The sequence below is a fragment of the Athene noctua genome, chromosome 2, assembly GCF_965140245.1.
Source record: "Athene noctua chromosome 2, bAthNoc1.hap1.1, whole genome shotgun sequence".
In the NCBI taxonomy this organism is placed as follows: domain Eukaryota; kingdom Metazoa; phylum Chordata; class Aves; order Strigiformes; family Strigidae; genus Athene; species Athene noctua.
The window spans coordinates 6395007-6421756 of record NC_134038.1 but is presented as its reverse complement, the minus strand read 5'-3'; the positions used below and the strand labels follow the sequence as shown (position 1 = coordinate 6421756).

Sequence of the window (26750 nt, the reverse complement as noted above, 5' to 3'; positions counted from 1 at the left end):
CCTCTTCTATCAGAAGAAGCACAAAGTTGGCAAATCTTCTTCATGTGCTTCCTTTCCACACTGCCAGTGGATCTTGGCAGAGAAATCCTCTAAAGAAACAAGTGCTGGAGATTTTGAAAACTTCTGATTGCCAGTAGATGTCATTATATACTAGCAAAGTACCTGCCAGCCAGGGGCCAGTGCTGAAAAGGAAGAAATTTTCTCTAAGTTTATGTAAGGAAAAAACCCCAAGTTACTAGTATTCTTGCACTGCGGAGAATTAAGCTGTCACGATGCACAATTAGTATGTGATCTGGCTTCGAGTTGTTTATTACAATCTGCAGCTGTTATTCTGGGTCACAGAAAACCACAGAATTTATCTAAAACCCTCTAATTATTGTTAAGAAAAAGAACTCCATCAAACCGTGGTTATTTAGCTGTGCAGAATGTACTTTAACTACAGCTAAGAGGACTCAAAAATACTCAACGAGCAAACTGAAATTGCCTGCATACACAAGAGGATGCAAACATACTCAGAGTACTAAGGCAGATACTAACATTAATATGCCTCACCTTTTAACCAGAAGATTCAGAAAAGAAATGACAGATACAGACGACTCCAGTGAGCTGCATGACAGCCTTAGGAAGTAGATGAGGTATTATCATACAGATGTTTAAGTGCTGGACTGAGAAGTTAATTGCTGAGTGACCTTAACCAGATGAAGTCTGTAACCAGGAATGGTTCCTGAGAGAGATGATTCCCAGCACAAAAAATAGTAAGAAAAAAACCTGCAGATATTGCACTTTCACTTTTCATTACCAGGTCAGTTTGAGCTATGCTCACATTATTTTTTATTCTGCAATAAAGTAAAAAGATCTGAGTGCTAAGAACCAAACCCCGAGAAGGCAATATTTGCACAGCCACTGTCTCCAAGGAACAGCAATTACTGGGCAGTTGGGGTTTTGCTTTGTTTTCAAATTTCAAACTCAATAGAATCTCTAAACTTGGAGATGTTTTCCCATCCTGTTACTGTCAAGATGTGCTGGCTGAAAGAGCACGGCCCCCCAACCTGGATGCTGATGCACAAAGTCTCCTGCTGCCTCCTTAGACTCTCAGAGACACCTTTCAGTTCACCAGCCCTAGGTAAACTGGGTGGCATTTAAGAGTTTTGGGACTTGGTGACAATGTTTGAACACCACAGCAGCCCAAACAAGGCCTGTGTGAGAGACAAGAAACCAGGCCTGTGAGAAACTAAGAAAAACAGCCAGGGAAAGCAACAGTTGAGGCTGATCGAAGAAATGCCTCAAACACTCCCAAGACAAAACTATGAGTCACAGGGTGCATTCTGTGGAGGTCAGAGCTGATAAGGCTGCCCCAGTAACACAGGGTGCAGCTAAAGGGGGGAGTCCTGTGGAGACAGGACAGCTCTGCTCTGGAGCACCTGGTCAGATTTCAAGGGCCGTCTGTCCAGTGGATGAACTTTGCTTCATTATCCATGAAATGCATATTAAAGCTAACACCCCTGGATATGCTAACGAAGACTAACAAAATCACGCTAATTATATCATCCCATGCAGCACCTTCCCCCTCCCCACACATGGGATACGTAGGTATATGGGTCGTCCTAGGGGATGGACCCAAGGAAAGTCTGTATAAATTGAGCGGGGGGAAAGAAAGGCTCCCCCCCTGGAAGATTGCCACCTCCTGGAACCCTCACTGTCAGGATCAGCGCAGGAACCCAGACTGGTGATCAGTATTGCCCCATTCCCTCTATCTCCCTCTTTTCCCTTTCCCATTAAGAAATTCAAGGCATATTGTATTGCTTGACCCAACTTGCTATATACTTAGACAATTATCGTGTGTTCAATTAGTACATTGTGGGTAGTTAACAAATGTTTGGACTTGAAGACTTGTTGTCCACTCCACTGGGGATTTGCAAATCTGAGTCACTCGTCTCCCTCATCTGAGCGAGATGTGACAGCCTGTAACCTAGATGGAGCACCTTCCCTGCACCCAACTCAAGGTTTCAGCAGGGAAAGGACACATGTAATCTCCTGGAGGGACAATTAGTTTTATTTGGAAGTTGTAAGAATAAGGACTAATTCTTAGTCTGTGAAAGCTCAGGCTCCACATTGTGTAAGTGCTCAGAGAGCATGTCCTGCTTCTAGGAGTTCAGATGGTTGGTCCCCCTCCTTTGCAATGAAGCTTTTTTTAAGCAGAGGTTCCCACCTTTGGCCTTTGTTTGAACTAAGCTGCAGTGACCTGGCCACATACCCTGATAATCCCGACCTGGACTTGCAGAACCACTTTCCTGGCTTGGATTTAGACTTGATTCATGACCGTGGATCAGTCTGGTGATCTGGACTCAGCTCAACCTGGCTACCATTGCTGACCCATCCTGCTCCCTTGCTGGAGTGCTCTGGGATATGCCCTGGCTGGTGAGGTCCCTGCCCTGTCAGACATGGTATTGTTTCCAGCTCCGTTCCACTTGCGGTACAGCTGGTCCTTGCTGCATCCTGACACTCAGGGACCTGACTCTCAAACTTTATTATAGCTCTGTATGTCTAAAACACCACTTCCAGCCTGACCTTTACCTGCAACCAAGTCAAGCCCTTCTGGTCCCAAAATACATCTCTTAAAAATATCCAAGCAAAAGTTCTCCTTTGCCATCAAACCAGCATGCAGTATCAGACTGCAGCTATGTCTGTGGCACCTTTTTCAGGCAGAACTGCACCCATTTTCTTGTACCCCAAGTTACTGGATGCTAGCCAGGCCCGACCCAGAGTCACTGTGCTCGTGCTAATTTGCTAAATCCCTCTGACAGCACAGCACTGGGGGAAAAAAGTTACATGGCTTTCAGGTTAGATCTTTCTTACTTTCAGCTGCCTCAGGGCAAAGACAGAGAGCACAGGGCTCTGCGTGGATAGACTCTATCTAACAGGGTAGATTTCTGCAGCTTTTCAAGAAGCCCTAAAAATGGTGATAACTCCAATTTGGAAGACAGGGGAAGCAAAGCCTTTGTTTAAAGGATCTAGCAGGCAAGATATACAAAGCCTTGAAGGAAATTGGTTCTCCAGCTTTATTTTACATTTTATAAAGACTAGCTGCTTTGCCCAAGGTCAACAAAACCTCTTGGAGTAAAGTTTTAAGCCTGAGTCTCCTGCAGCCTAGCCCAGAGTCATAACTATCTGCCTGCTTTTCTTCTCTGTGCTTGGTCTTGTAGTCACTGCATCTGTAATAAGCCAAGCCACTTCAGAGGTTTTATTCTCATAAGAAATCCTATAATAATCCTTCTGCATTTTTATCAGAGCAAGTCATTACCATGTAAAAAAACACTGTTAGGAGAATATAGACTTAATCTACTGAAGCTGTTTCTCATATTCACTGCTGCATGTGTGATTATTAGCATGAAGGGAAACAGATAAAGCACTAAAAGAAAGCTTCTATATTCTTGGAAACGCATTAGTGAGAGAAGTCCCAGTGTAAGCCATAATGAAACTTTCATCCACCACCTCTTCAGAAGGTGGGTGCTTCTGGTTAGTTTTCTCCTCCAACAGACTGGTTTCCTGTGGAAAATCACAGTAGTGATCACTTGACCCAATAGTTTAATGACACCTTTCTTATGTTTCCTACTCTTCAATAGCTATAAACTGTTGGCCCAAGCCCTCAGTGGACTATGGAAACTTTTGGCCCCTTCTGAATAATGAGGCTCTTAGGAATAGTCAAGAGCTGTTCAAAAGACCAATAACAGCTACCAGCAGTCAGACTAAAGGTCTAGCTAGCTCCTATCCCATCTGCAGCAGCAGCCTCATGGGAGACTTCTCTCACCTACTATACTGCTATCACTTGCTGAAGTCCTGAAGCAGAGATAATGTCTTTGTACTGATGAGATGTTTACAGGTCTCTCTCCTTAATGAACACATGCACCTTTTTAAACCCACAAGATTTTAACCTCCAGAGCAGACTGCGAAGAGGAGCTCCAGTACCTGCTGTATGAAAAGCAGCTTCATTTTGTTCATTTTAAACTTGCTACCAGATAGTTTGATTTGCTTTCCCTTAGCTTATATAACTGAAGAAACAGTTAAAATTCCTACTGATATCTCCATACAGGTTTTCATCATGTCCTCTCCAAAGTCATCACTTTTCTAAGCGACTTGCCACCTGTGGAGTCTTCTCACTACTGTTGGCCTTTAGGATGCTAGAAAGGTGGCTCAGCACCATTGCATAATACTCCGTACTTTGCAAGACAAGTGCATCAGTTTTTAAAAACCTCTGTGATTTCTAAATCAGCCATTGGACTAATCTCCCCAAGTGGTAGACTCACCAACATTGGACACTTTTAAGATTGAGCAGCACAGGGTGCTGGGCCGTCTTGTCTAGACAGTGGTTTTGCCAAGAAAGGTTGGACCAGATGATCCTTGAGGTCCCTTCCAACCTGGTATTCTATGATTCTATGATTCTATGAAGTTAAACTTTGTATGGAGGCATTAGAAAGGCAGGCCAGCTCACGATGTGGATGGCTGTGCCCCAGGAATGCAGACCTCATACTGTACAGAACCTCCCTTGTCAAACATGATTACCCTGACTTTGATCAAGAGTCACTGAAACCCCGTCTTGCTTGAATCATCCTCAAAAATGTTCAACAGCTGTTCCTTCTGTTCTCACTTCTCTCCTGCACCTACTCCTCTTGGATCAACAGAGGTTTGAAGATTTGAGTTATAACCCTTGCAGGAACAGGCCATCTGGTCTAGCAAATATTCAAATATCTAGCAATATTTGAATAACCTACAGAACAAAGCCAAAACATTGCCTTTTATGGTGATCATGTTATAGAATTGGGTATTTGCCCGTGTTTAATAATCAGTTCATAAGCATAAGCATGTGCAAAACCACCGAATGAACACACAGCAAAGGGACACAGATTTATGAGCAGAAATATGACAGACTACATCTAATGCCATAGGGGTTAAACACTCCAAGGGCTGAAAGATGACAGTCAACAGTGGAAATTTAAGATCTAATTTGGAGGAGTGGCAGCTGAATCACACCTAACCAGGAAACCTACTTGAGAGCAGTTCACAAGAGCACCTCTTACATTATTCTCTTTTTTTATATCTATGCACAATTACTTGGTCTGCACATGCATTTTTCTCTTCATAAAAAGTTTTCTCTACCAGGCTGAGATATTTAGGCCTGGAAAAACATGCTGGGCTGTTGCTTGAGCCATCACAGTGAATTTCCTGGTTTTCAAAGTCACACAAGACCTCACGTCGACATGAATTAGGTTTTTAGCCACAGCTGCTGTTATCTTTTGGTTTACCACTAATGACATTCTTGGCATGCTATGTATTCTAAAACAAGCATCATTTTGGTTTCAACTTAGTGATATAATGAGGTAATGGCCTGAAGAAGCAAGGCCAGTGCCTCTGCTGTCCTGGAAAAGCACAGGATTTGCCCTCTAACAAATGCCTCAGACCTCACATAATTGCCCTACACACAATACTTGGCAACAGCATGATCTGGCAGGTGTTTGGCACTAGCACAGCTGGAAAGCAATACTATGAGGGGACAATAGTAATTTTGTCATCTCAGTCTTTTCAAAGGTGAGATAACTTCACTCTATCAACACTTAGGATGTGAGCCGTGTCCTTATGAAGGAGCCCACAGCACATGAACAGCAATGATTGCACAGACCGCAGCTGTTCAAATTCCAGCATCTCTGATCCAGTTTCCTAGCACTGGCCTGTACCCATAAAAATCAAGCAAACATAAAGCTGTCACAGCCAGAGTAAAAAGAATTTGTGCTCATGCAGTCTTTGCAATGCAGCAGGCAAAGAGAATGCCATGTGAATCCTCTCCTTTCAGGTGTTCTCCTATCTGGGAAGGGTTTAATTTCATAGGCTCTCCTCTTTTTTTCAGGCGTATAGATGGTAACTAGCACCGCAGGCACTTGCACCCCAACTCCCTGTGGTTCTGGCTACTTCCCTCTTGTAGGCATTTCTTCTGATGTCAAGACACAGACAAGGTACTCCGCCCCTGCATGCAATAGCCATCCTCGGTATGCACGCTGCCTGCATGGCTGATCCCCCCCCACTTACAGTCCTATCCCCTTCTGCTGCTGAGGGTTCACCTTTGCACCTGAAAATGATCTTTTGTGTTCAGGAAAAATTATACACACAAATACATCACTGATGCAGCTCTGGTGTCGTGGTGTCGGCTGTGGAGCGCTCCAGCATGGTGCACAGAGGGGTTTCTGGAACCAGAGGAACCTGAAGGGAGTGGAGAGACCCACCAAGAGCCCACAGTTCATGACACAGCAAATGAGAAGACCTGAGTGGGACCAGGAGCAATGGCAGCGAAGCCCCCCACACATATACAAGAAGCCCCTGGGGAGCACTAGCAATCCACGACCAGGGTGAGTAAACAGGCTGCGGCATGGCAGCAAGGTCTTGGGAGTCTGTGGAGGTCCCAGTCAACTGGAAGCTGGCAAATGTTGCTCCAGTCTTCAAAAAGGGTAAGAGGTAAGACCCTAGCAACTATACACCTGTCAGTCTCACTTCAGTGCCTGGTAAAATTACAAAGAAGGTTATTCTGGGAGTTATTGAAAAACACTTGAGAGACAACACAGTCAGCAGTCACAGCCAGCACAGGTTCATGAGGGGAAAGTCCTGCTTAACCAGCTTAATTTCCTTTTGTGACAAGGTCAACCATCTATTTGACCAAGGGAAGCCAGAAGATATCACTGGTTATGGATTTTAGCAAAGCTTTTGATACTATCTCTCACAGTATCCCTCTGGGGAAAATGTCCGGCACACAGCTAGACAACTCCGTAATACATTGAGTGAGCGATTGGCTGATGGGTTGGGCTCAAAAGGTTATAGTAAATGGAGTTACATCAGGCTGGTGGCCTGTCATCAGTGGCATTCCCCAGGGCTCAATTTTAGGGCCAGTGCTCTTCAATGTTTTTATAAATGATCTGGATGAAAGAATCAAATTTACACTAAGTAAGTTTGTTGATGATAACTAAACTAGGAGGAGCTATGGACCACCTTGGGGGTAGAGAGGCCTTATGGAGAGATCTGGACAGACTAGAGAGCTGGACAGTCACCAACTGTATGAAATTCAACAAGAACAAGTGCAGGATTCTCCACCGGGGATGGTGTAATCCTGGTTGCACATACAAACTGGGGGATAAGAAGTTGGAAAGCAGCCCTGCAGGAAGAGGTCTGAGGGTTTGAGTTGATGGCAAGTTGAGTATGAGTCAACAGTGAGCCCTGGCAGCCAAAAGGGCCAACTGTATTCTGGGGTGCATCAAGCACAGCATAGCCAGCCTTTTGAGGAGGTGATTGTCCCACTCCATGTGGCACTGGTACAGCCCCACCTCGAGTACTTGTGCAGTTTTGGGTGCCTCAATACGAGAAGGCCATCAGAATATTAGAGTGTGCCCAGAGGAAGGTAATCAAGATGGTGAAAATCCTTGAGGGCAAGACTTACGAGGAGCAGCTGACATCACTTGGCTTGTTCAGCTTGGAGAGGAGAAGGCTGAGGGGTGACCCCATCACAGCCCACAACTTCCTCAAGGGGGGCAGCAGAGGGGGAGATGCTGATCTCCTCTCTCTGGTGACCAGCAATAGGACACAAGGGAATGGGATGAAGCAGCGTCAGGGAAAGTTCAGATGGGACAGTAGGAAAAGGCTCTTCACTGAGAGGGTGCTTGATCACTGAACAGGCTCCCCAGGGAAGTGGTCACGGCTCCAGGCCTGTCAGAGTTTAAGGAGCATCTGGACAACAGTCATATGATTTAATTGTAGGTACTCCTGTGAGGAGCAGGGAGCTGGACTCAATGATCCCTACATGTCCCTTCCAACTTGAGATATTCTATACCCCCAGGTTCCCTTTTTAATCAAGCCAACAATGTACAGTTGATATATCTTTGCTCTCTCTTCATCATCAACAGTGGTGACACAGCCACTGGGCAGACATGGGGCACAAACACACCAGGTACCAAATACATTTCCTCCACAGATGAGGACAAACTGCCTTGACTGGCAGGAGTACCAAATAAATGAAACAAGCTGGACACAAACTCAGGGATGTCCGTAACTACACATTTGTACGGACCACTCAATGTTGTTTGGCTATCCCCGTCAAAGAATTTCTGCACATACTGTGGGGTCTTTTTATTTTTTCTCCTCCAATCCAGTCTTGCAGACCTATTTTTCTAGGCATGACAATAATACAGATGGAGTGATGTTTTCCAACACTTTTCTGCAGAGATCAAAACATAAGAAAACAAGAACTTGCTTCAACTGCAGCACAATTCAAATTGTAAACTTCATGTTTCCCATCAGACTGCTGACTCTCACCACCTGCCAAACATGAGCTGGTTTCCAAAGGCTGAATCCTGAGTCTCAAAGGCTAAATAGTGGCTGTCAGTGGGAGGACTGCAGGAAGATGGATGCAGAAATGTGTGCTTTATGGCCCCCATGTCTCTAGCCTGGCTCAATAATATTTCCTGCCATGAACAACCCTCATTTAGACTGTAATTTCGCATGATGTATCACCACTATATACAATCAATATATCATAATCATAGAAAGAACAAATAAGAAGATGCAATGGCCATAAATGCCATGTTCTCAGTAGTGAAGCGTTCTTCCTTTCAGACCACAAGCCAATATTATTTTAAATTCTCTGAGCAATCAGGTAGCCACAGACCCCCTGGAAAAGAGCTCCACAGATTCTTAATCTCATTTTCATGACTTCTTCCTTAATACATCCATCTATCTCTTAGACCCTCCTGTCAATCTTTTTCCATTGTTCTCCACAACTTGAAATTTCAGTTTGGTGATAAGAAAAACATCCACAGCCAGGTGTGATATGGAGCAACAGAAAGAAAGAGCTACTTCACCTCTGCGGTCTAGGCCTGCAGCCTCATTTTGTTGTGGGGAATGAGAAGTTTGCAGCCATAATTGCCTGGAAACTGACATATTTTTAATGCAAATTAGTCCAGTTACGCTACTGGTTTCACATTGTTATGCTACTTGTTTCCCATTGAATGCATTTTCCAAGATAGATAACCTACCTATTTTCAGTGGTTACTCTGTATCCTCAGTGTTAACCTCCAAATCTTAATACTCTGTCCTACCTAACATTTTCAGTAAGAAAATACTCTGGCTTTTGTCCTTCAGGGTATTAATGAAAATATCTAACAAAAAGAGACAGTGTGGCAGTCTCCTCATGACTCAAATTTAAACTTGTTGAAAATTCAATTAACTCAAAATTATACTTTCCCTTTGTTTTTCATCCTTCCAGACAGTTGCTTTACTGCATTATCCTCCACAAGCTCACTGCTGCTTACACAAAGCAAAGATTATCATTTCAATTTGATAGCATTTTACATGGCCAATGCACAAAAGGAAACTCAAAGAACACAAAGAGGAAAAGCAAAAGGTTTTCTGCAGAAGGAAGCATAACACAATATAAAAGTTCCCCACAAAGATCTAACTGTATCGCACTTCTTGCATTCTGTGTACTCCAAAAGCAACCTTCAAGCTATGGAAGGCAACAGCAAGTTTAATCATTTAATTAGTCTAGTGAAGGATTAGAACTTACCTTTTCTCCTTTTTCTCCTCTGCCATAGGGTCTGCCCTAGAAATGAAAGAGGAGGGGAAAAGGTACATTTGATAGCATGGTCAAATGACTATAAATATATATTTCACGTTTTCCTTGTTATATATCTGAGATATATCTATCCATATTTATCACACACATATATATATATACACACACAAGTCACAGGACAGATACTAAAGGGAAAGTAATTTTCATTGGGCATAATTCCTTTTTAGTAATTCAGAGACAAAATAAAATAGAAAACATACCCCAATTCTCCTACTTCAGTCAAGAAAACATCTTATTTTCTCTTTGGGGCAGCGTCTAATATTTCATTTCCAAAACCAAGGATGACAACAACCCTTATTACAATGAATTTTACATAGGGTTAAAGATTTTCTCGCCTGAAACCTCTGTCTGGCATTTGCGTTAATTGCAGCTGGGGAAAGCTGTATCTTGGTCATCTGAATGTAAAAGAGTTTAAAGAGATTTGCATCTTCTTTGTGTTCAGTTGCCTCATACTGTCCCCATTAGATGTGCAGCTGTGTTATAATCAAGTATAACCAAGTTACATTTTTAATTAGATGGCAAACACTAAGTCAGTTATCAGCTGTATCCAGGGATGAACCCATCTATTTCCCCCCCTCCAAAAAATGACAGTGTCTGCCAGAAAGATCAGCTTTCCCCTGTGATTAAGGCACAGCAGAGGGAACATATTCAACAGGGCACATCATTGACATTGTGAGCAAGTTCTCACCATAATGGAGAAAACAACTAATTGCATTTCCATCTTCTTACATAAAATCATTCTGGTATTTCTTACTTACTGACTCTCCTTTTTCTCCTCTGAGTCCAGGAAGCCCTTGGCTGCCACGTTCTCCCTTGAAAAAGAAAGGGTGTTAATACCACAAAGTTAGTTAATTCCTTTCTTGACAGTCATAGAAATAACAAATGAGATTTCCTCTTACACCCTCCTGTTGGACTCATCCGTGAAGTGTATCACATTAGTGTTTGTATTCTGTGGCCAGCCTTCCATTGCTTTGATTTTTTGGGAAGCAATGCAACAAGGGTTTGACTGAGACTGTGGACATTTCTGGTCCCACCAGTCTTTATGACCAAGATTACAGCTCCTGCTGTAAGGACTGGGTGTACCTCATTGCATTTATATTGACTTGAATGTCCAAGTTCTCAGATTGATTTTATATTCTATTCTTCATATGAAAATACTGCTAGAGGCCTTCAGAGTACACTGGCAAGGCAGAGAGCTTTCTCTTGTGAGGTGCTTCAGAAGTCCTTATGTTCTATCAAGCCAGGAACGGCTTAGAAAGGTGGTTTGCATAAGACCCAGAAGGTGCACACCTTAAATGTGGAAAAGATAAACCTCTAAATACTTAAATACTTTAGAGCTATTTTTTAAAAAAAGTCAAAACCCACCGTTTTTATTCATGCTAGATTTTCATGATCAGCTAACTCCTTTCCCTCACAGAAGCATGCAATACACACAGAGTCACTCTCCTTGCTTGTGAGAGAGGGAACACAGAAAGAAGACAGCTGAAAACATACAAATTATAGTGGGTAATGAAAACTGGAGGGGCAAATACACAAGGAGGAAAAGATAAAAAAAGTCAATCAGAAACCAAGCAAAACTTTTTTTTCACTTGTCTCCAAAACAGGACAGGGGTGAAAGGGATAAAGAATCAAAGAAGATGCATCATTTCATAAGTATTCATCAGACAGAGAGCTAAAAGTAGTGTCAAAATCAGCAAGTGCAGAAAAAATACCTGCAAATCATTTTCACATACTGCTCTGCAGTCACAAAATTGAAAGAAGGACGAGCTGAGGATATACCCGTTACTGAGACTAGTTTAAGGCTAGTTCCTTTAACTTAATTAAAGTTCCTTTAATTCCTGTAGCAGCAGGAGCTGCCAGGGAGCAGAGGGCTCTGCCCACATGCCTCTACCTAGCTCCTACCTGATTCTTACCCAAAAGGAATATACCAGAAACATGCTGTGATGAGCTCCCCATCCATCACTAACAAATATAATGTCCTCACCTATTTGCTCCTCTCATTATCTTTTGCTTGTAGGGAGTTTAGGCACTTTGGACTTCTGTTTAGACATGGCATCAAGCTATAAAAGTCTCAGACCTGTAGCAGGACCCTCCAGTACCACAGCAGCAATAAATCCAATGATGCCTGCACTCCCCAAATCTCCCCACATGGACCACAGTAGAATTTCATTTTGTGGCTCTACTCAATTTGTCCTGGTCTATGCCCCCCCCAAAAAAATGTGCTTAGCTGTACCAGACACTGAAACGTTTGTTGGGATCAGGCTTTCTCTTCCCCAGATGAAGGTAGGGTTTTGAAAGCACAGGAAATATGAACTTTTCTTTCTTTATCATTTTTGTGCAAAAGAAAGAAATCTCATAGAGCAAGTAGAATATATGCAAAACCAATGTCACAGTCAATTCAAATCGGCTGTGGCAAAATTCATAAAAGTTTTTACACAACTGTCTCTTAAGTCACGTAAAGTACACCAAAACTCCTTTCTAATTTGGAGGAAAAAAACCCATCCTGCTAGAGCATGTCTAATACACTGGACTTCACAAACTTCCCAAAGGCAGGTAAGCAATGTCATTTTTATGATATGGACAAAAAAAGATCTCAGAGAGAAGTGTTTAGAGAAAAAACTCGGATCGATAGCAGTGCTGGAAGAGAGCAGAAGCCTGTTGACCATCATCTCAGTGCCCCAACCAGCCAGCCTGGCTGCCTGCAAACAACACAGCACGCAGACTGAGTGCAGGAGGAAAATAAATTAGATTGGGCTGTCATTAGCATCTAAAATTTATCAATAGGATTCAGCTTCAGGCATGTTAGCCAATTCTTCCAAAGCTATTTCCCGTCTCCCTCTTCCCCAGTACCATCCTTTATTGTATCTGCTTCCAAAACATGCGTGCTGTGTCTCCATGCATTACCCTCGGTTTGGCAGCATGGGTAATGGAGGCTGAGGTGTTCATCTCTGAGGGATTTTTTCTCTTCTTCTAATAACAGCAAGTGCTCCTGTTTTGCCCTGCCTTTGGAGACTTAAATTAGAGAGGAACAGAAACTCATTATCTTCCCACACTGGTTATACACTTGCAAATGTTTCCACTGGTCAGATGGTACCGTAAGAAAAGTCTGTCCAAACCTCCTCCCCTGAAAGAAGGAATATGCTATGGGAGCTCAGGATATCAGAGCCTGAACACCAGTCTCTACATCTTCATCTCAGATAGACAACAGCCACATTCACTTTACTTAACAGACCTTCAAACTGACCTTTTATTAAAGAAAATGGGAAGAACCACTTAGCCATTATTCCTTCTTTGGATAAAGAATGAAAAAGCCATCAGCTACTACTGGTTTAGGGAAAACAAAACAAGACTAAACCCAAAAACTGTCTTAGCTTAGAGATGGAACTTCCTAGTTCTCCTGCCTTTGTCAACTTCTCCAAAGATGCCTGTCTGGGAGCAAAACGGGTGTTCTGTTTTTTTAACACTGACTTCTGCCCCCATCAGTATCCCATGGTGGGACCCATTTCTCAGGTGACTCCCACCACCTGTGTGCTGTTTTTCTGAACCAGCTGCTTTCCTGGGTTCATACATGGCCACATAGTCTCTTACAGGGCATTTCTCACTATCAGCCTATAAAATATTTCTGGATAATTCTCAAATACCTGCAGCCTACCTGAATATCCCTTGGGCCTCAGTTATTTAGGGTAGATTTCAACTTTGCAATTCATCCCAAATAAGACCTACACAGTAGCAATGATGTCTATAAAGAAAATGATGAAGTTTGACTAAGAGTCCTGACTTCATTCTGTTTCCACGTTTTTCTGATAATTTCTTTCCTTATTCATTTGGTTACTCCCACCTCTCTCATTTAGTCAATTAATGCTTGGTCTTATGCTGTACTCACCTGTTAGCATGTTTTAATCAAACCTGAGTATAGTAAAGACCTTGCAATATTTTTTTTTTAGTGTTTCTTGAAGCCATAGCTCTTGGATTCAACTAACAAACAGAAATCTTAAAAATCCTTTACAGCCCTCCTCATTACACAACCCTTGCACCTTAGAAATGAGGAGCCAAGTTGAATGTTCCTAAAAAATAGTATGGATACTTAAAACCACATAATGCAGAAGCCACTCATAGTTTTGTGGGGCTTTAGTCTTAATAAAGTACCAAGTGGTAATATTGGAGAGTTGTAAATAGCATTCACTTTCTTCCCCATGGCCAGTATTTTAGCCCAGGTAGCTCAGTAATGTTGCAGAGAGAGAAGAGGAGAGAGATAGTTGTTCCTGCACATAGAGAAGAGACTGTGACAAGCTGGTCCTTGGCAATAACTATGCAAGAACTGCTTTCAAGGGTGGTACACGTTATTTAATCACATCTTTGCAATTCAGGAGCAAAATTGATTACTTGCCTTATTTAGCAAATAGAGAAGCTAAGTAATTTGTCTCAAATCATCATATTTGTACCAAATTGTTGTCAGAGCCTGGATTTAAACGGCATCATCCCCAGCTCCCTGAGACTGTGACACAGTCTTGCCGCAGCTGTACTTGAGTCTTGGACCACTACAGCCAGGGAAAAGTCACAGACATCTGCAGAGCTCTTCAGCAGCCCACCTACAGCAGTGGGACAGCCATTTCAGGATCTGTTACAGAAAACTTGCTGATGCTGTACTTGGATGTACACTATTTTGTAACCAACTAGTATCTCCTGCAGCCCAGCAGCATGCCATGTTAGACAGTACAGACATCCTCATCAGCACATAGACCTTGTCAAAGTGGTCAAAGACAACGGGATGTTGCTCCAGGGTGCTTTTATTATTATCCTCATCGTCCTTCTGCAACCTCCTCACAACAGTCATGGCTCTGCCATTCTTCAAAAGAGACCATCATTATTTAGGCTGTCACAGATTAAAATAGAAAGCTGCTATTTATATAACATTTTCTGCAGTTTCAGTCAGGCACATCTGAACATTAATGAACTCGTGTTCTTTTACACCAGCAGAAAACATACTCTTAACACGTCTCCTCATCATCCAAAACTTCTCCCTGCAGAGAGCAGACCAAGCCTTGCCAAAAAATCCACAAAACATTGCCGAGGATGTCTGACCTTCCAAGACCCAGAGATTTCTCCTTTCCCCTCTCACAGTCTTCCATAACTGAGTAACTTTTGGTGGGGTATGATTCATTTGTTCAACAGGTATAAACTCAGTGACCAAATTCGTGGAAGTGATTCAGATGGCAATAGGTTTGAATATAAATTCTTCCCAAACATCTTTTTAATCACACACGTGGTGAAACTAGGAATCACCAACACCACCAGCTTTCACCTCTTCAGCAATGTTGTGAATCTTTGTTTTCTTTCAGTGCAAGTGCTCCCTTGAAGTCAATCGCCTCACAGCTCTATTTGTAACCAAGCACAGAAGGAAAATGTGTGTGTGCTGTATAAACATGCATGTCAAAGAGGCTTGCAGAATACGCAGGATCACATAGAGGCTGCACTGTGAAACTTGAAGCAGCCATCACAACCACTCTCCTACCCTATTATCTAGGAAGAAGACGACTGAGGAATGTGGCCTATATTAACAATCAGACAATGACTCAGACAGTCTTGCTAAGGATAATACATTGTGGCTAATCCTTTACCCTAGTCTCAGGAAATTTTGAGGAGTGTGACTGGGAGGTTGCTAGGGATAACCTAGGGATATCTAGTACTGCTGAGCAAGGCACAGCACAGCAGCAGCACATGGATTTCCAGCTGACTTATGAAAGCTGTACATGACAAACTGAATAAGACAGACTTAGAAAATGCCAGTTTAGAATCCACAGGAAAAGATTTTAGAACAGACTTACTCTAAGAATGACGCAAAGCAGCCACAGAGAAGCTCAAATGCAAGCCTAGAGCAAAGATATAAGATGGCCAGAGGCTCCTGCAGTCCTGGGCTCATCCAAAACTATCTGAATTCAGTCATATGCCAAACTGACTCAAAAAGATTTCTCAAAATCTTCAACTCCTGAACTTATTCTGAAACTTTTTGTTGTTGTTTTTTTTATTAACCAAATAAATGAGCACATATTACTGACCTTTTGACCTTTAGGACCTTCAGGGCCAATTGGACCTCTCTCCCCCTAAGACAAAAAACATGATTAGTCAGAATGATCTTCTCATTATATAACAAAGCAAGGGGCTCAATCCTACAACAACTGAGGGCAAAAAATGTTTTTGGTTTTTAGTGGAGAACAGACTAAAACTGACATGCCCTCAAGAGCAGTGGCAATGAAGCTGGCTTCTCAGAGATCCCAGTCACAGCCAGTACAAGCAAGCACACTGCTTTTAAAAGGTATGAGATTTTTTCAGTGTGGCTATATCTACCTTCAGAATCTCTTCCTTTTTATTTGAAGAAGGATGCACATAACTGGGCTGGATAAGAATAACAACTTTGATTTCAAGGTTGTTACCAGACTACCAGCACAATCAAATTCACTCAGTTAGGTAAAGAGAAAACACCTGGTTAGGCTGCCATTACATCTACAGACATCCCACCTATCAATAACACATGCCTGGCTCTTTCTACGTAGTACTTTCCACCTCTAGGTGTTAAAGTACTTATCAAATAAATACAGCCCTTCTTATAACTCACTTGCACAGTGTCATTTCCAAACCTATCCAGCATGTCTCAAATAAAACAAACTCATCTCAACACTCACCTTTTGTCCAGCAGGACAGGAGCAGTTGAAAGTCTTGAGATGACCAACTTGCTCACTGCCAAGAGTGGGCCTCACTTCCAGGGGAGGCGCTTCCGTCAGGACCGTGACCTGGCACTGCACCCAAACACCCAAGGTCATTTCTAGAAAGATTCCTCTTCCACCCGCTTTAGAGAAACCACATAGGCATTACTGCCATACGCACAGCTAAATGAGTCCTAGTGAGGAACGAAATCCCACAAAAGCCATTCATTCAAGCAATAGGGAAAAAGGTGGCAAAAACAGCCATGAATCTCTTTAACCAAGACCAAGGGAAGAAGAGTGAAAGGAGGGTGGAAGTTTCTAATGGGAGTTGGGCACAGGAAACTAAGCAGCAACTGGCACTGTTTTAGCTCTTCCCAAATAAAACCAGTGGGAAATATGTTGAATATTTCATGCTGCATTTCTGTTGTTCCATCATCACTTCAGGGTTTTGTTTCCCCTGACAGTTTCACAAGGAAAGAGGAACTTGGAAACTTCAAATTCCTCATACCCATCCCTCTGCAGCAGTCCTCTTCTGGCACTGCTACATTACCAACTATATAGCTATTTCATTCACCATCATTAAAAAAATTATAACCCCAAACTGCCCAGACTTCCCTGATTTATGTAATAGATTTCAACAAAGAGTGTTGATGTGAAAATGAATGAATGACAAAAAGAAGCTTACTGGTCCAGAGGGAATGTCACAGCAGGTCTCCAGCTCAGCATGCCGAGAATCACAGTAAATAACCATCCGCTGAAGATCAAACTAGAAGACAAAGTGAGGCAATAGTCTCAGAGACAGTGAATTATTAAAGACCACATGTCCTTTTGCTTGGATACAAACAGTGCAGATGAATACAAACAAAAACCAGACGGGGCTAACTTCATAGTGATTCTATGGATCCTGTAGTCAATATCTCTCTCTCTCTATCAATAATGGACAAATATCTCAGCGTGCTCCAAGAGTGCTGAACTAATGAGACCCTGAATATGCCTATTAAAATTCTGGTGCAGGTTTTCATGCAAATAAGGAGGCATGCTACTCCCCATGTCCTGGCCAAATTTCTGTCTGAGGAGACATATTCTGACCACCTCTATCCTTCCTAGAATTTCATCGAGACATAAAGTTTGTTTTTCTCCTGTTGTGCCTTGCAGCTTCTGACCATTTACCCCTGTGCGAGAAATGCTATTAGCACATTTAATATGCACATTCCATCCATTTTGCACAACTAAGAAAGATTACAGAAGTCTCAAAACACCAAACAATCATGCATAACTTATATCAGGTTGACACTGATACTGGACAATCAGGTCCAACCTGCAAGTCTCATGTTCAGTTCAATTGGAGCAAGAGTATTTTGTATCAGGTATCTTTTCTGAGGAACTGAGAATATATCATGTCTCTCCTGAGTTAACAAGCTTTCTTTTTTTTTCCCCATCTCTTGCTATCACAGGTGGAAATATTCATAATGCCAAGATCCGACAGCAAAAGACCTTTACATCTGTAGTTCAGTACCCTGTTTGATGGTATTTGTGGATGATTTTGTCTCTGATTTTAACTATAGTACATTCTGGGACTAGACAGAAAGATGAAATGGATTTCTCATTTTTAATAACTATTATGGAGATACTGTCAGTCTCACATAAAAAGACAGCAAGTCTTGCAGATGATGAGACGCCAATCTGTCTTAGCTACGTAACACAAGTAACGTGTCAGTGATGCTGCTTCAGGAAAGGGGTCAATTACAGCATAACCCCCAAAACCCCATTCTCATGCTCAAACCCAATGCTGAACATTACCCCAGCTCTAACTGGAACACACAGTACTTACATCAATGGGGACGCTATCATACAAGCGCTTGCCAATCACAGTCTTTCCTTGAATGTCAATATTTTCCCTGTCTTCAATAGGCAGCACCTGTACCAGTCTGCAGTCAATGTAAAGTGAGACAGTCTTTGACTGAATGCTGAGGGCAATTTTGTGCCAGTTGCGGTCAAAAAGATCGCTGACTCGTGCATTTCGGAAGACCACTCTCACAGCATCCTTGGTGAGCCCGATGGCATTGTACTCTACAGCTTTGTTGTCTCCATCCAGTCGGATTGAAACCTGCAAGCAGACAGAAGTGATTTTGCTAAGAAAGTACAAAGCCTTCTCCTTCCTCCTGCCTGCCTTCCATCACGACTGACACCCCAAAGTCAGGGATGGCACAGCATGTGGTGAGAAGCCCAGGCAAAGAGCAGAGGACAGAGTTTTGTGTGAGATATGGACAGGGAGCCTAAACCTGTTCTAATAAGTAAGATGGGGCAGGGCACAGGCTTGGGTGCAGACCCATGACCATCTAAAGCCTTCTCTTGTGAGTACAACCCTTGACATGCCACCTTGATGTCTCCTAGGAAATGCCTGGGCATGGTTGGGTGGTAGCACATGTCAGGGGCATCTCCCCAAAGGCAGACTGATAAAGGTGAACCTGTTTGGATCCCTCCGTCCTGTGCACTCCTCCACTACTTCCCAGCAGGCTCTGTGCTCTTTAGTCCCATCACATGTCCTCAACGGTGCCATGGGGCATGGACAAATAATTTATTGCCTGGCATGAAAGCAGTCTGCTGAGCTGTAGCACCACCCACACTTTATTTCAGATGCTTTGAACAAAAAACTACAGCTACACGCCCCCACTGTGTTGCAAGCTACGGAGCACACAAAAATAGGCTTTTGAAGACATTATACTTCTAGTTAATTTACAAATTGATTTCTTTTTTTACCAAAGTCAGGCAGTTATAAGCAAGCAGCAGGGAATGCAGCATAGCACAGAGCTAGAGGGAACAAACAGGGCATCGGCAAGCTGCAGAGCTGGAAGGGGTTTGACCACATCGGCACCGAGCTGTGTCTGATGTAAGCAGCCCAGGGTAGGCTGACTCCAGATCTGACCCAACATCTCCATGCTGCTGAGCACCGTGCTGGCTGGAAATGCCAGCTCAGATCAGCATTAGCTCAGAAGCGTCTGCAGTCTGTAAGCTATGCAGGTCTGCAAGGTAGTGGCCAAACCACTATCAACTTTATGTGAAACAAGGCTCATGAGCCTCTAAGGCACTTTTGGCACCACAATTTAAGGGACTTTTCAAAATATTACTGATAACCTTGAACTGTTTTTTTTTTTCTCTCCACACCTAAGCAGTTCAAGTCTTCATCTGTCTCCAAGAAATACTGAGTGATACACACATTCTCACTCCACAGGAATTAGGAATGCACATAGCACAATAAATAGTTTCATTTAACAAAATGCAGCTGATAATAATTTTCACATAAACGTTTTGCCATTGTCTGAAACTTACTTAGATAAGTCCTCAGACCGTATCTATCCTTCACTGTGAGTTCCCAAAATCCATTCAAATACCAGTCCCAAAGCAGTAATACTGAGTCACCTGGCTATGTGAGCTCATGCCGACAGCCCAGTTTAGAGTTAAGGGCAAATGCCATCAGCACCATGTTTGTACTGAGCAGAAAAACATACAGCCCATCCTAACCACTCCCTCTTCAAGCACACTCGAACCCCTAAACTATAGCATGCTGCTAAGAACATGCCGTATAGGAACAGACAGCCCTTTATTACACTCTCCTAGTATTTTTCTTCTGAAAACATAGGAGTATTTGACAAAAATTATTAGATAAATTCTGCAGCAGTCAGGACTCAAGGGTTACATCCATATCCTATGCAGAGAACCCATCATGACTTTGTAAGATATCTAGAAGTCTGTGCAAAACTTGACATAGCTCACTGCTCTGGAGTACATCTGTGTGGCAAACCTTTTCCCAAGAGGCAAAATATTTTCCCTAAACAGAACTACCTGAACGAAACAACCAAAAACCCCAAAGTGGTTTCAAAAGCAAGGATTGGATATTTTTCTCCCCCTTTCCAACAAACACATCTATCTGCATGGTAACAACAATCAAGGTCTATGCAAACCTTCCCTCAAGGTTTGAATTAAAGGTAAAGGATTTCCAGTAAAATGAACTGAAAACAGGTAAAGGGATTTTCACTATTCCACAAGGAAAAGGAGTGGGAGGTTAAGGTAAGAAAGCTGATTCACACAACAAAAGAGAAACAAGGCTGTTCTTCTGGCTGCAAAGGACCTTGTACCTGTGGTATGCCGTACTTGTCAATAATCTGCCAAATATACCAATCTTCTTTCCTGGAAGCCTTCCGGAATTTGAAGGTAGTTACGAAGGCATATTCATCAGGGAGACCTTGTGGAAACACATCCCTGGCATGAGGAGGGGAAAAAAAAGGAGTATATCAGGCTTAGCAGTGAAGTGCAGAACTTCTAAAACTCATGGTATCTCCCAGCAACTCTTCCCAAAGTTTCATATAGTTCCTACAAAATCTGCTGCATTTGGCAGCCTGCAGACAGATGAATGTGAGTTTGTGCCCTCCAGGTGGTTCTGTCCTTGAGGAGCCCTTTTTCATTCCAATGGTGAAGCTCTCAAATTAAGAAACAGTGAAAATCTGCAGTCTGGTATCCATCATGTCAAAACAGTTGTTTTCCACTTGATGCTTCAGTTCATGCAACTTGAAAATCATCCTGTTCTTGTCCAGATGCACTGGAGACCTGTGACATCTAAGAATGGGCATGCACACCTGAAACCCTCTATAAATGTATCCAATTATAGCAACAAATATTTTAATATTTGCCCCAAAACAGGCACTACACTTCAGGCCTGTGGAAGATGTTCCTTGGCTGATGACTTCAGAGGACAGAAGAACCTTCTCAAATCAAACACTGCAAATACATTAGGCAGAATTTACTCAGTGTGACACCATGATCCATGCATAAGTCTGAAGTAACCAAAATCACCACTGTTTTACTCAGCCCCAAGATAAAAACATACCCTAACACGAGCATGCAGGCCTGGGCAGAAGGGATAACTAACCTAGTATCATTATTGTTTTGTGACTATCCATTACAGGATGCCTAAGAACAAAACCAAACAGAACAAACACATCCCCTCTACCTCCAAGTCTTTGGAGTCTAGGGGTAAAATTCAGAGACAACTTTCTATATTAATAACTTTTAATGGATTTATCTTGTATGGATTTCTCCAGTCTCCCCTTGAATTCAGGTAAACTCATTCACAACATCCTTTGGCAAGGAATCACACAGCTCTGCTACCCATTGTATAACGAGTCTCCTCTTGTTTGTTCAGGACCTAGCTCAGTTCTTTAAAGGGGCAACAAGACGAACTCATTCTTTTTCTATTTTTTATGCTATTCACGAGTTTGCAAACTTTGCTTATAAAGCCTCTAAGCCATCTCTTTTCCCAGCTGAAGTCTCAGTTAACTTTGTTGTTCCCCATGCCCAAGCCAGCCTCATTCCTAAATAAACCCTTCCTAAATATCACATCTTTGCTTCAGGACATCTGAGCAGTCAGGCATAAGCACCCATTAGAAAACAAAACTCAACAGCAGCAATTAATGAAGAGCAAAACAATGAAGAGAGATTCTCTTAAGGAATACTTGACATAATCCATCACTATGTAGGAACTGGCACAGTCAAGGGCACACAAAACTGGCTGCTGGTGTTTGAAGCGAAAAGTCCTCAAGATTTCCAAAATACTTTTGTTTTGCAATTACAGCAAAGGTTGAAAGCCAAACTTTCCTAATTGCAAAATATTCAGTCATCTTTTAATCTGTGCTTTGAATTTCCTATCTTTTTAACCAAGTTAAAAATTCAGAACACTGTGGTTTCATTCACCGCTGTGGCTTTTGCCATATAAAATGCCCATGCACAGCTGGTCTTGCCTCTGGGGACACAGACACTGAAGTCTTCCAACACTAGAGAAAACTGAACCAGGGTCCCACCATCTCCTTTACAAAATCCTTCCTTTAACAGAGCAGACAAGGCTGTCTCACTTCTTGGTACTAGCTATTCACAAACTAGCCCTCCCTGGTCACAGAGCCACCTCACACCAGCACCCACCTCTCCCATGGCACACAAAGTAGCCAGATGCTCCCTCCCTTCATCACAGAACAAGAAGCATGTCAGCTTGTCAGTCTTGTGGCATAGTTGCCATGGAGAATACAACTGGCATGACTAGGGCACTGAAAGCCACCAAGAAAGTCTACAGGGTGTTTGGCAAGAGAGAGTCAGATCAGTCACATCAGCCCTCCCAACTAGGCACCCCGCCAGGTCTCCTTCACCACTGCCATGCCTTAGTGCACACTTCCCGTCAAAATGCCTTTCTGCACTCCTTGTGTCCAAGCTTGTCAAAGTTGAGGATGCATGCCCCAGCTTTTAACATCACTGACAGTTTGGTCTCTTTTCCTACACCCTTGCAAGAAGCTTCAGCAATGTTGCTAGCTGAGAAGGCATTGCTTACTGCTCCATGCTCTTGAACAAAAAAAATGGACGTTTCCGCATGAGAGTGCTGCCAGTGAGAGCATTTCCCTGTGCCTGAGCTCCTCAACCTCTGTCATTTCAGCATACATGCCTAGGACATTTACTTTCACTCACTCACCACCTATCTTCACTGTCACAACAGGATTCAATGAGTTCCTTCTCTGTCCTGCCCTTTAGGATTCTGATTCACATTTTGGGCACAGACAGCACTATTGAATTACTCTCCTAGCTACAGACCACCAACAATTCCAACCTCCTCCTGAATGAAAAGCAAGCAGAGAAATGGTTCCTCATTTAATCCAGTGGCAGCACAAGGAAGCAGAGTTACAGTTCTGGGGGTGCTTTGCTCTATTCCTGATCCATACTACATTTGCTGTCATCACATCAACAGCAGCAGGACACATGCTTTCAGTGCTGCCTGTCTCTAATGTATTTTTCAACTCTGCATATAGAGGTGTGCTTGGTTCCAAACATGAATTAAAGGCAGTGGCTGTAACTGTAGCATCACTGCTTTGCAGAGCAGGGAGGTTAAAATTAATGCCCCAAGACACCACGCTGAGCCTTGGGCCTGACAACTCACAACCAAATCTGGAAGAGACCGCTGCTGGCCTCTGTGCTAAGACAGTGTTTCTGGATACTCTGAGATGGGAACAGGAATATGACCATGTGAGCTTAAACTGAAAGAGGCTTTTCAAATGCTTAATGCCCACAGAAATAACTGGAAGTTAGGTACCTAAGTATCCTTGTGAGTCTGGCCACATCTCATCACACAGAGGCTGACAAATGGCCCATCAGCTAGATTTAAACTGATAGAAAGCTATAATGACCTATTACCTGTCACCCTTAACTGATTTCTAAAGGTGCCAAAGAACTGGCTGCAAGTTCCCAACAGAGAAAGGCTTCATGCCAAAAGAAAATCTAAAGACACTCTCCTTGCTCTGAAGATATGATAAAAGCTGTTTCTTCAGTCCTTGGTCTCTGCATCTTTTAGAGATGTATTACCGCATAAATAACAGCTTTGTTTATGAGTTTTCATTCATTTCCTCTCTAAAAAGTGAGCTCCATCTAGAAGTTCAGCTTTACTTAGGAATCCAAGGGCAGGAATTGCTGTCCCCAGAAATGTTTTATTTCCTTCTTTCACTCAAGGCTGAATTGAACTGATGATCCATATTATGGAGCTTTGCTGAATGCCTGGTACCTACAGGGAGCACTCTGCCATCTCCTTGGTCTATAATTCTGACAACAGGATAGATTGCAGAAGAGGCTCTTATAAAACTACAAGACAAGAGAATCCCCCAGTGCTGCAGGTTAGTCTAAGAGTTAATTAACCCAGTTAGAAGGTCAGGCGAATCACAATTTCCACAGAGAAAAATTGGGAATAACCAGGCTCTTTTAGCCATTGCCCGTTTTCAATGTATAGACTCCTTACATGCTTTGCTTGGCACAAGAGCCTACATCTGTGACAATCAGCATGAGATCCTACATTTGTAATAATAACACAATGGAGAAAAATAAGTTCTGATTTCAGACACTGAATTTATCAACAATTAACAGGGTGTCTGCATTCAGTGAGGAAGAGCATAATTCATGTATTTGGGAAATCTGACCACTTTTACAACAGCTAAAAACTACTAATGTGAAATGTAAGTCACTAAGCTCTGCAAAACAAGCTTGGAGAAAGCCTGTTCATTTCCATATGCATCACATCACCAGAGGCTCTTAAAATGACAGCCAAAAGAAAAAAAAAAAAAAAAAAAAAAAAGGCAAAAGGAAAAGAAACGGCTATCAGACTGTTCATAACACAGAATCAACTCCACCCATACATCCTTGGCAGACATTTTTTTTGCCTCTAATTCAGAAACCTCAGTGATGGAATAGACACAACCTCTCCAGGTAATTTCTTTCTGTGCTTCACTATCAAACATGCTACAGAAAAAGTCTATCCTAAATCTCATTTGTTGCAGTCTAATCTTCCTGAAACAACTTTTTTTCCACAGGGAACCATGTGAACAACCTGTTCTCCACTCTTTGCTGCAGTCTTTTGTATGTTTACCAGTTCTCCCCTCAGTCTTTTACTCTCTAAAAGACCAAAAAAAGCCTTCAGTCATTCCACCTCAGTCATGCTTAATCTCCTTCAGCTTGTTAAAAGTAAGAGACTCTACATCCACTGTAGTAAATAATGGTCAGGGTCCATTCACTAGCTGTGAGTGCAGTTCAGCCAAATGCTCCTTTCCCAAAGAGAGTGATTGTATCTAAACTGCCTTTGGGCAGCAGTGTCTGGCATGCTTCATCCTCCACACCAGGCCCAGGCATTGTCTGGGATAACATTGCTTGACATCAGCCAAAACTAACTTGACATGAACACATGAAGAGGTGAAGAGCACAAATTATATGGGTCTAGTTCTGGGGTCCATGAATTTACCCTGTTTCATTGGCTAGTTAAGAAGCAACCTAGAAAGAACTCCTCAGGTGTGCTCCTAATAGATATATATCTACTCATTTCACAGCAGATTTGGATACACATGTTTATTCTTCTACATGACAAGCACCTGTCTGGCAATAGAGGTCATGAGATCAGATTGGGGCCACAGCAAGATCCTTCAGCTGGGAGTCTGCTCTCACCACTCTCTTAGAGAAAGGAATGATGTGTCTCATCCCTGAATTCAGCACAGTATCTTGGTCTTTTTCCAACTCCAGCACCATGAGAAATTTTGGGACAGGTCACAGAGCAGGACTAACAGCTGCCTCTGGTATGGTGGAAGAGAATGGGAAAGACAGGGCTGGCAGAGAGGGGGGAAGGTGGAACATTGACTTATAAATGCCAGAACCGTTGAGGGTGGAAGGGACCTCTTGAGATCATCTAGTCTAAAGGGTTTTCTTATGTTCAGATTGAATTTCCTGATTTCAATTTTTTCCCATTGCTTCTTGTCCTCTCAATGGATATCACTGAGAAGATTCTGGCTCCATCTTATTCGCTTCCTCCCCATCAGGAATTTATACACATGGATAAGCTCCCCTCCAAGCCTTCTATTCTCCAAGCTGAAGAATCTTAGCTGTCTCTGCTGTTCTTCATGTGAAATATACATTTGAGAACAAGTGAGGAACAAGGAAGCATTCAACAGGTTTCACGTTTAGTGTCAGAGGAGTTGGTAGCTTTGTGTAGAATCTTCTTCTCTGTGGAGCAGAACAAATGATGACACTAAGGCAAGGGCTCACAAAGAAACCCAAGGCACGTAGCTGAAGTCAATGTTGATGTCATGAGACAGAGTCCCCGGCCAAATACACCAAGGTATTCATGCCCAAAATAACCCAAGACTCGGAAACTGGGGAAGAGAGCAGTGTACCAATATAAAGAGCAAACAGAACATGACTAGAAGCTAGGTCAGGCATCAGGAAGTTCTGTGAGGTGGCAGCTGAGATGAGGACCAAGCCAGTCTGGACCTAGACTGGGTAAGACAAAATTGAGGGATGGATATGTCAAGAAGGAAAGCTCTGGAGTCAGGACTAAGAGAAACAGATGGAAGACTGAACAAGATAGTGAGTCAAAATCTTGGCATTGGCCAAGAAAACAGTAATGAGAAACAAGACCTAGTACCCAAAACCAGAAATATGGGGCACAGCTGTAGCCAGAAGATCCACTGAGGAACCGTGAGCAAATGATAAGACAGCCTGTTACCTGAGGAGTGAGGAGAAGCACCAGCCACATTTATGGACCAGCCCTCAGCCAGCTATAGAGACCTGTAAGTCCATCAGTGACCAGGGTATTGACTGCAGACAAGTTCCTGGCTGCTGTTTGCTTGTTCACAGAACCATCACAGGACGCCTCACCACAAAAAAAGGAAGAAAGTTCATAGTTGTAGTCTCCAGACTGGAAAATAAATAGGTACATATCCCAGGCAGAGAAGTTGTCACTTTTTAAAAGTTCTAGTGCTTATATAAAAGGATACAAATGCTTTAAGCAGATAATAAAGTGAATTACATATATTACTCAG

General features: G+C 42.7%; 1 protein-coding gene across 1 annotated transcript in view; it reads right to left on the bottom strand.

The window, feature by feature from the left end:
• COL22A1 (collagen type XXII alpha 1 chain) overlaps window positions 1-26750 on the bottom strand; it is a 218110-nt gene that overhangs the window by 125575 nt on the left and 65785 nt on the right. The window contains exons 5-11 of the mRNA XM_074901126.1: window positions 20502-20625; window positions 18197-18472; window positions 17051-17131; window positions 16345-16458; window positions 15721-15765; window positions 10423-10476; window positions 9596-9631 (exon numbers count right to left, since the gene is read on the bottom strand). Of these exons, the coding sequence (XP_074757227.1) occupies window positions 9596-9631; window positions 10423-10476; window positions 15721-15765; window positions 16345-16458; window positions 17051-17131; window positions 18197-18472; window positions 20502-20625 (730 nt within the window). The remainder of the gene's footprint in view (window positions 1-9595; window positions 9632-10422; window positions 10477-15720; window positions 15766-16344; window positions 16459-17050; window positions 17132-18196; window positions 18473-20501; window positions 20626-26750) is intronic.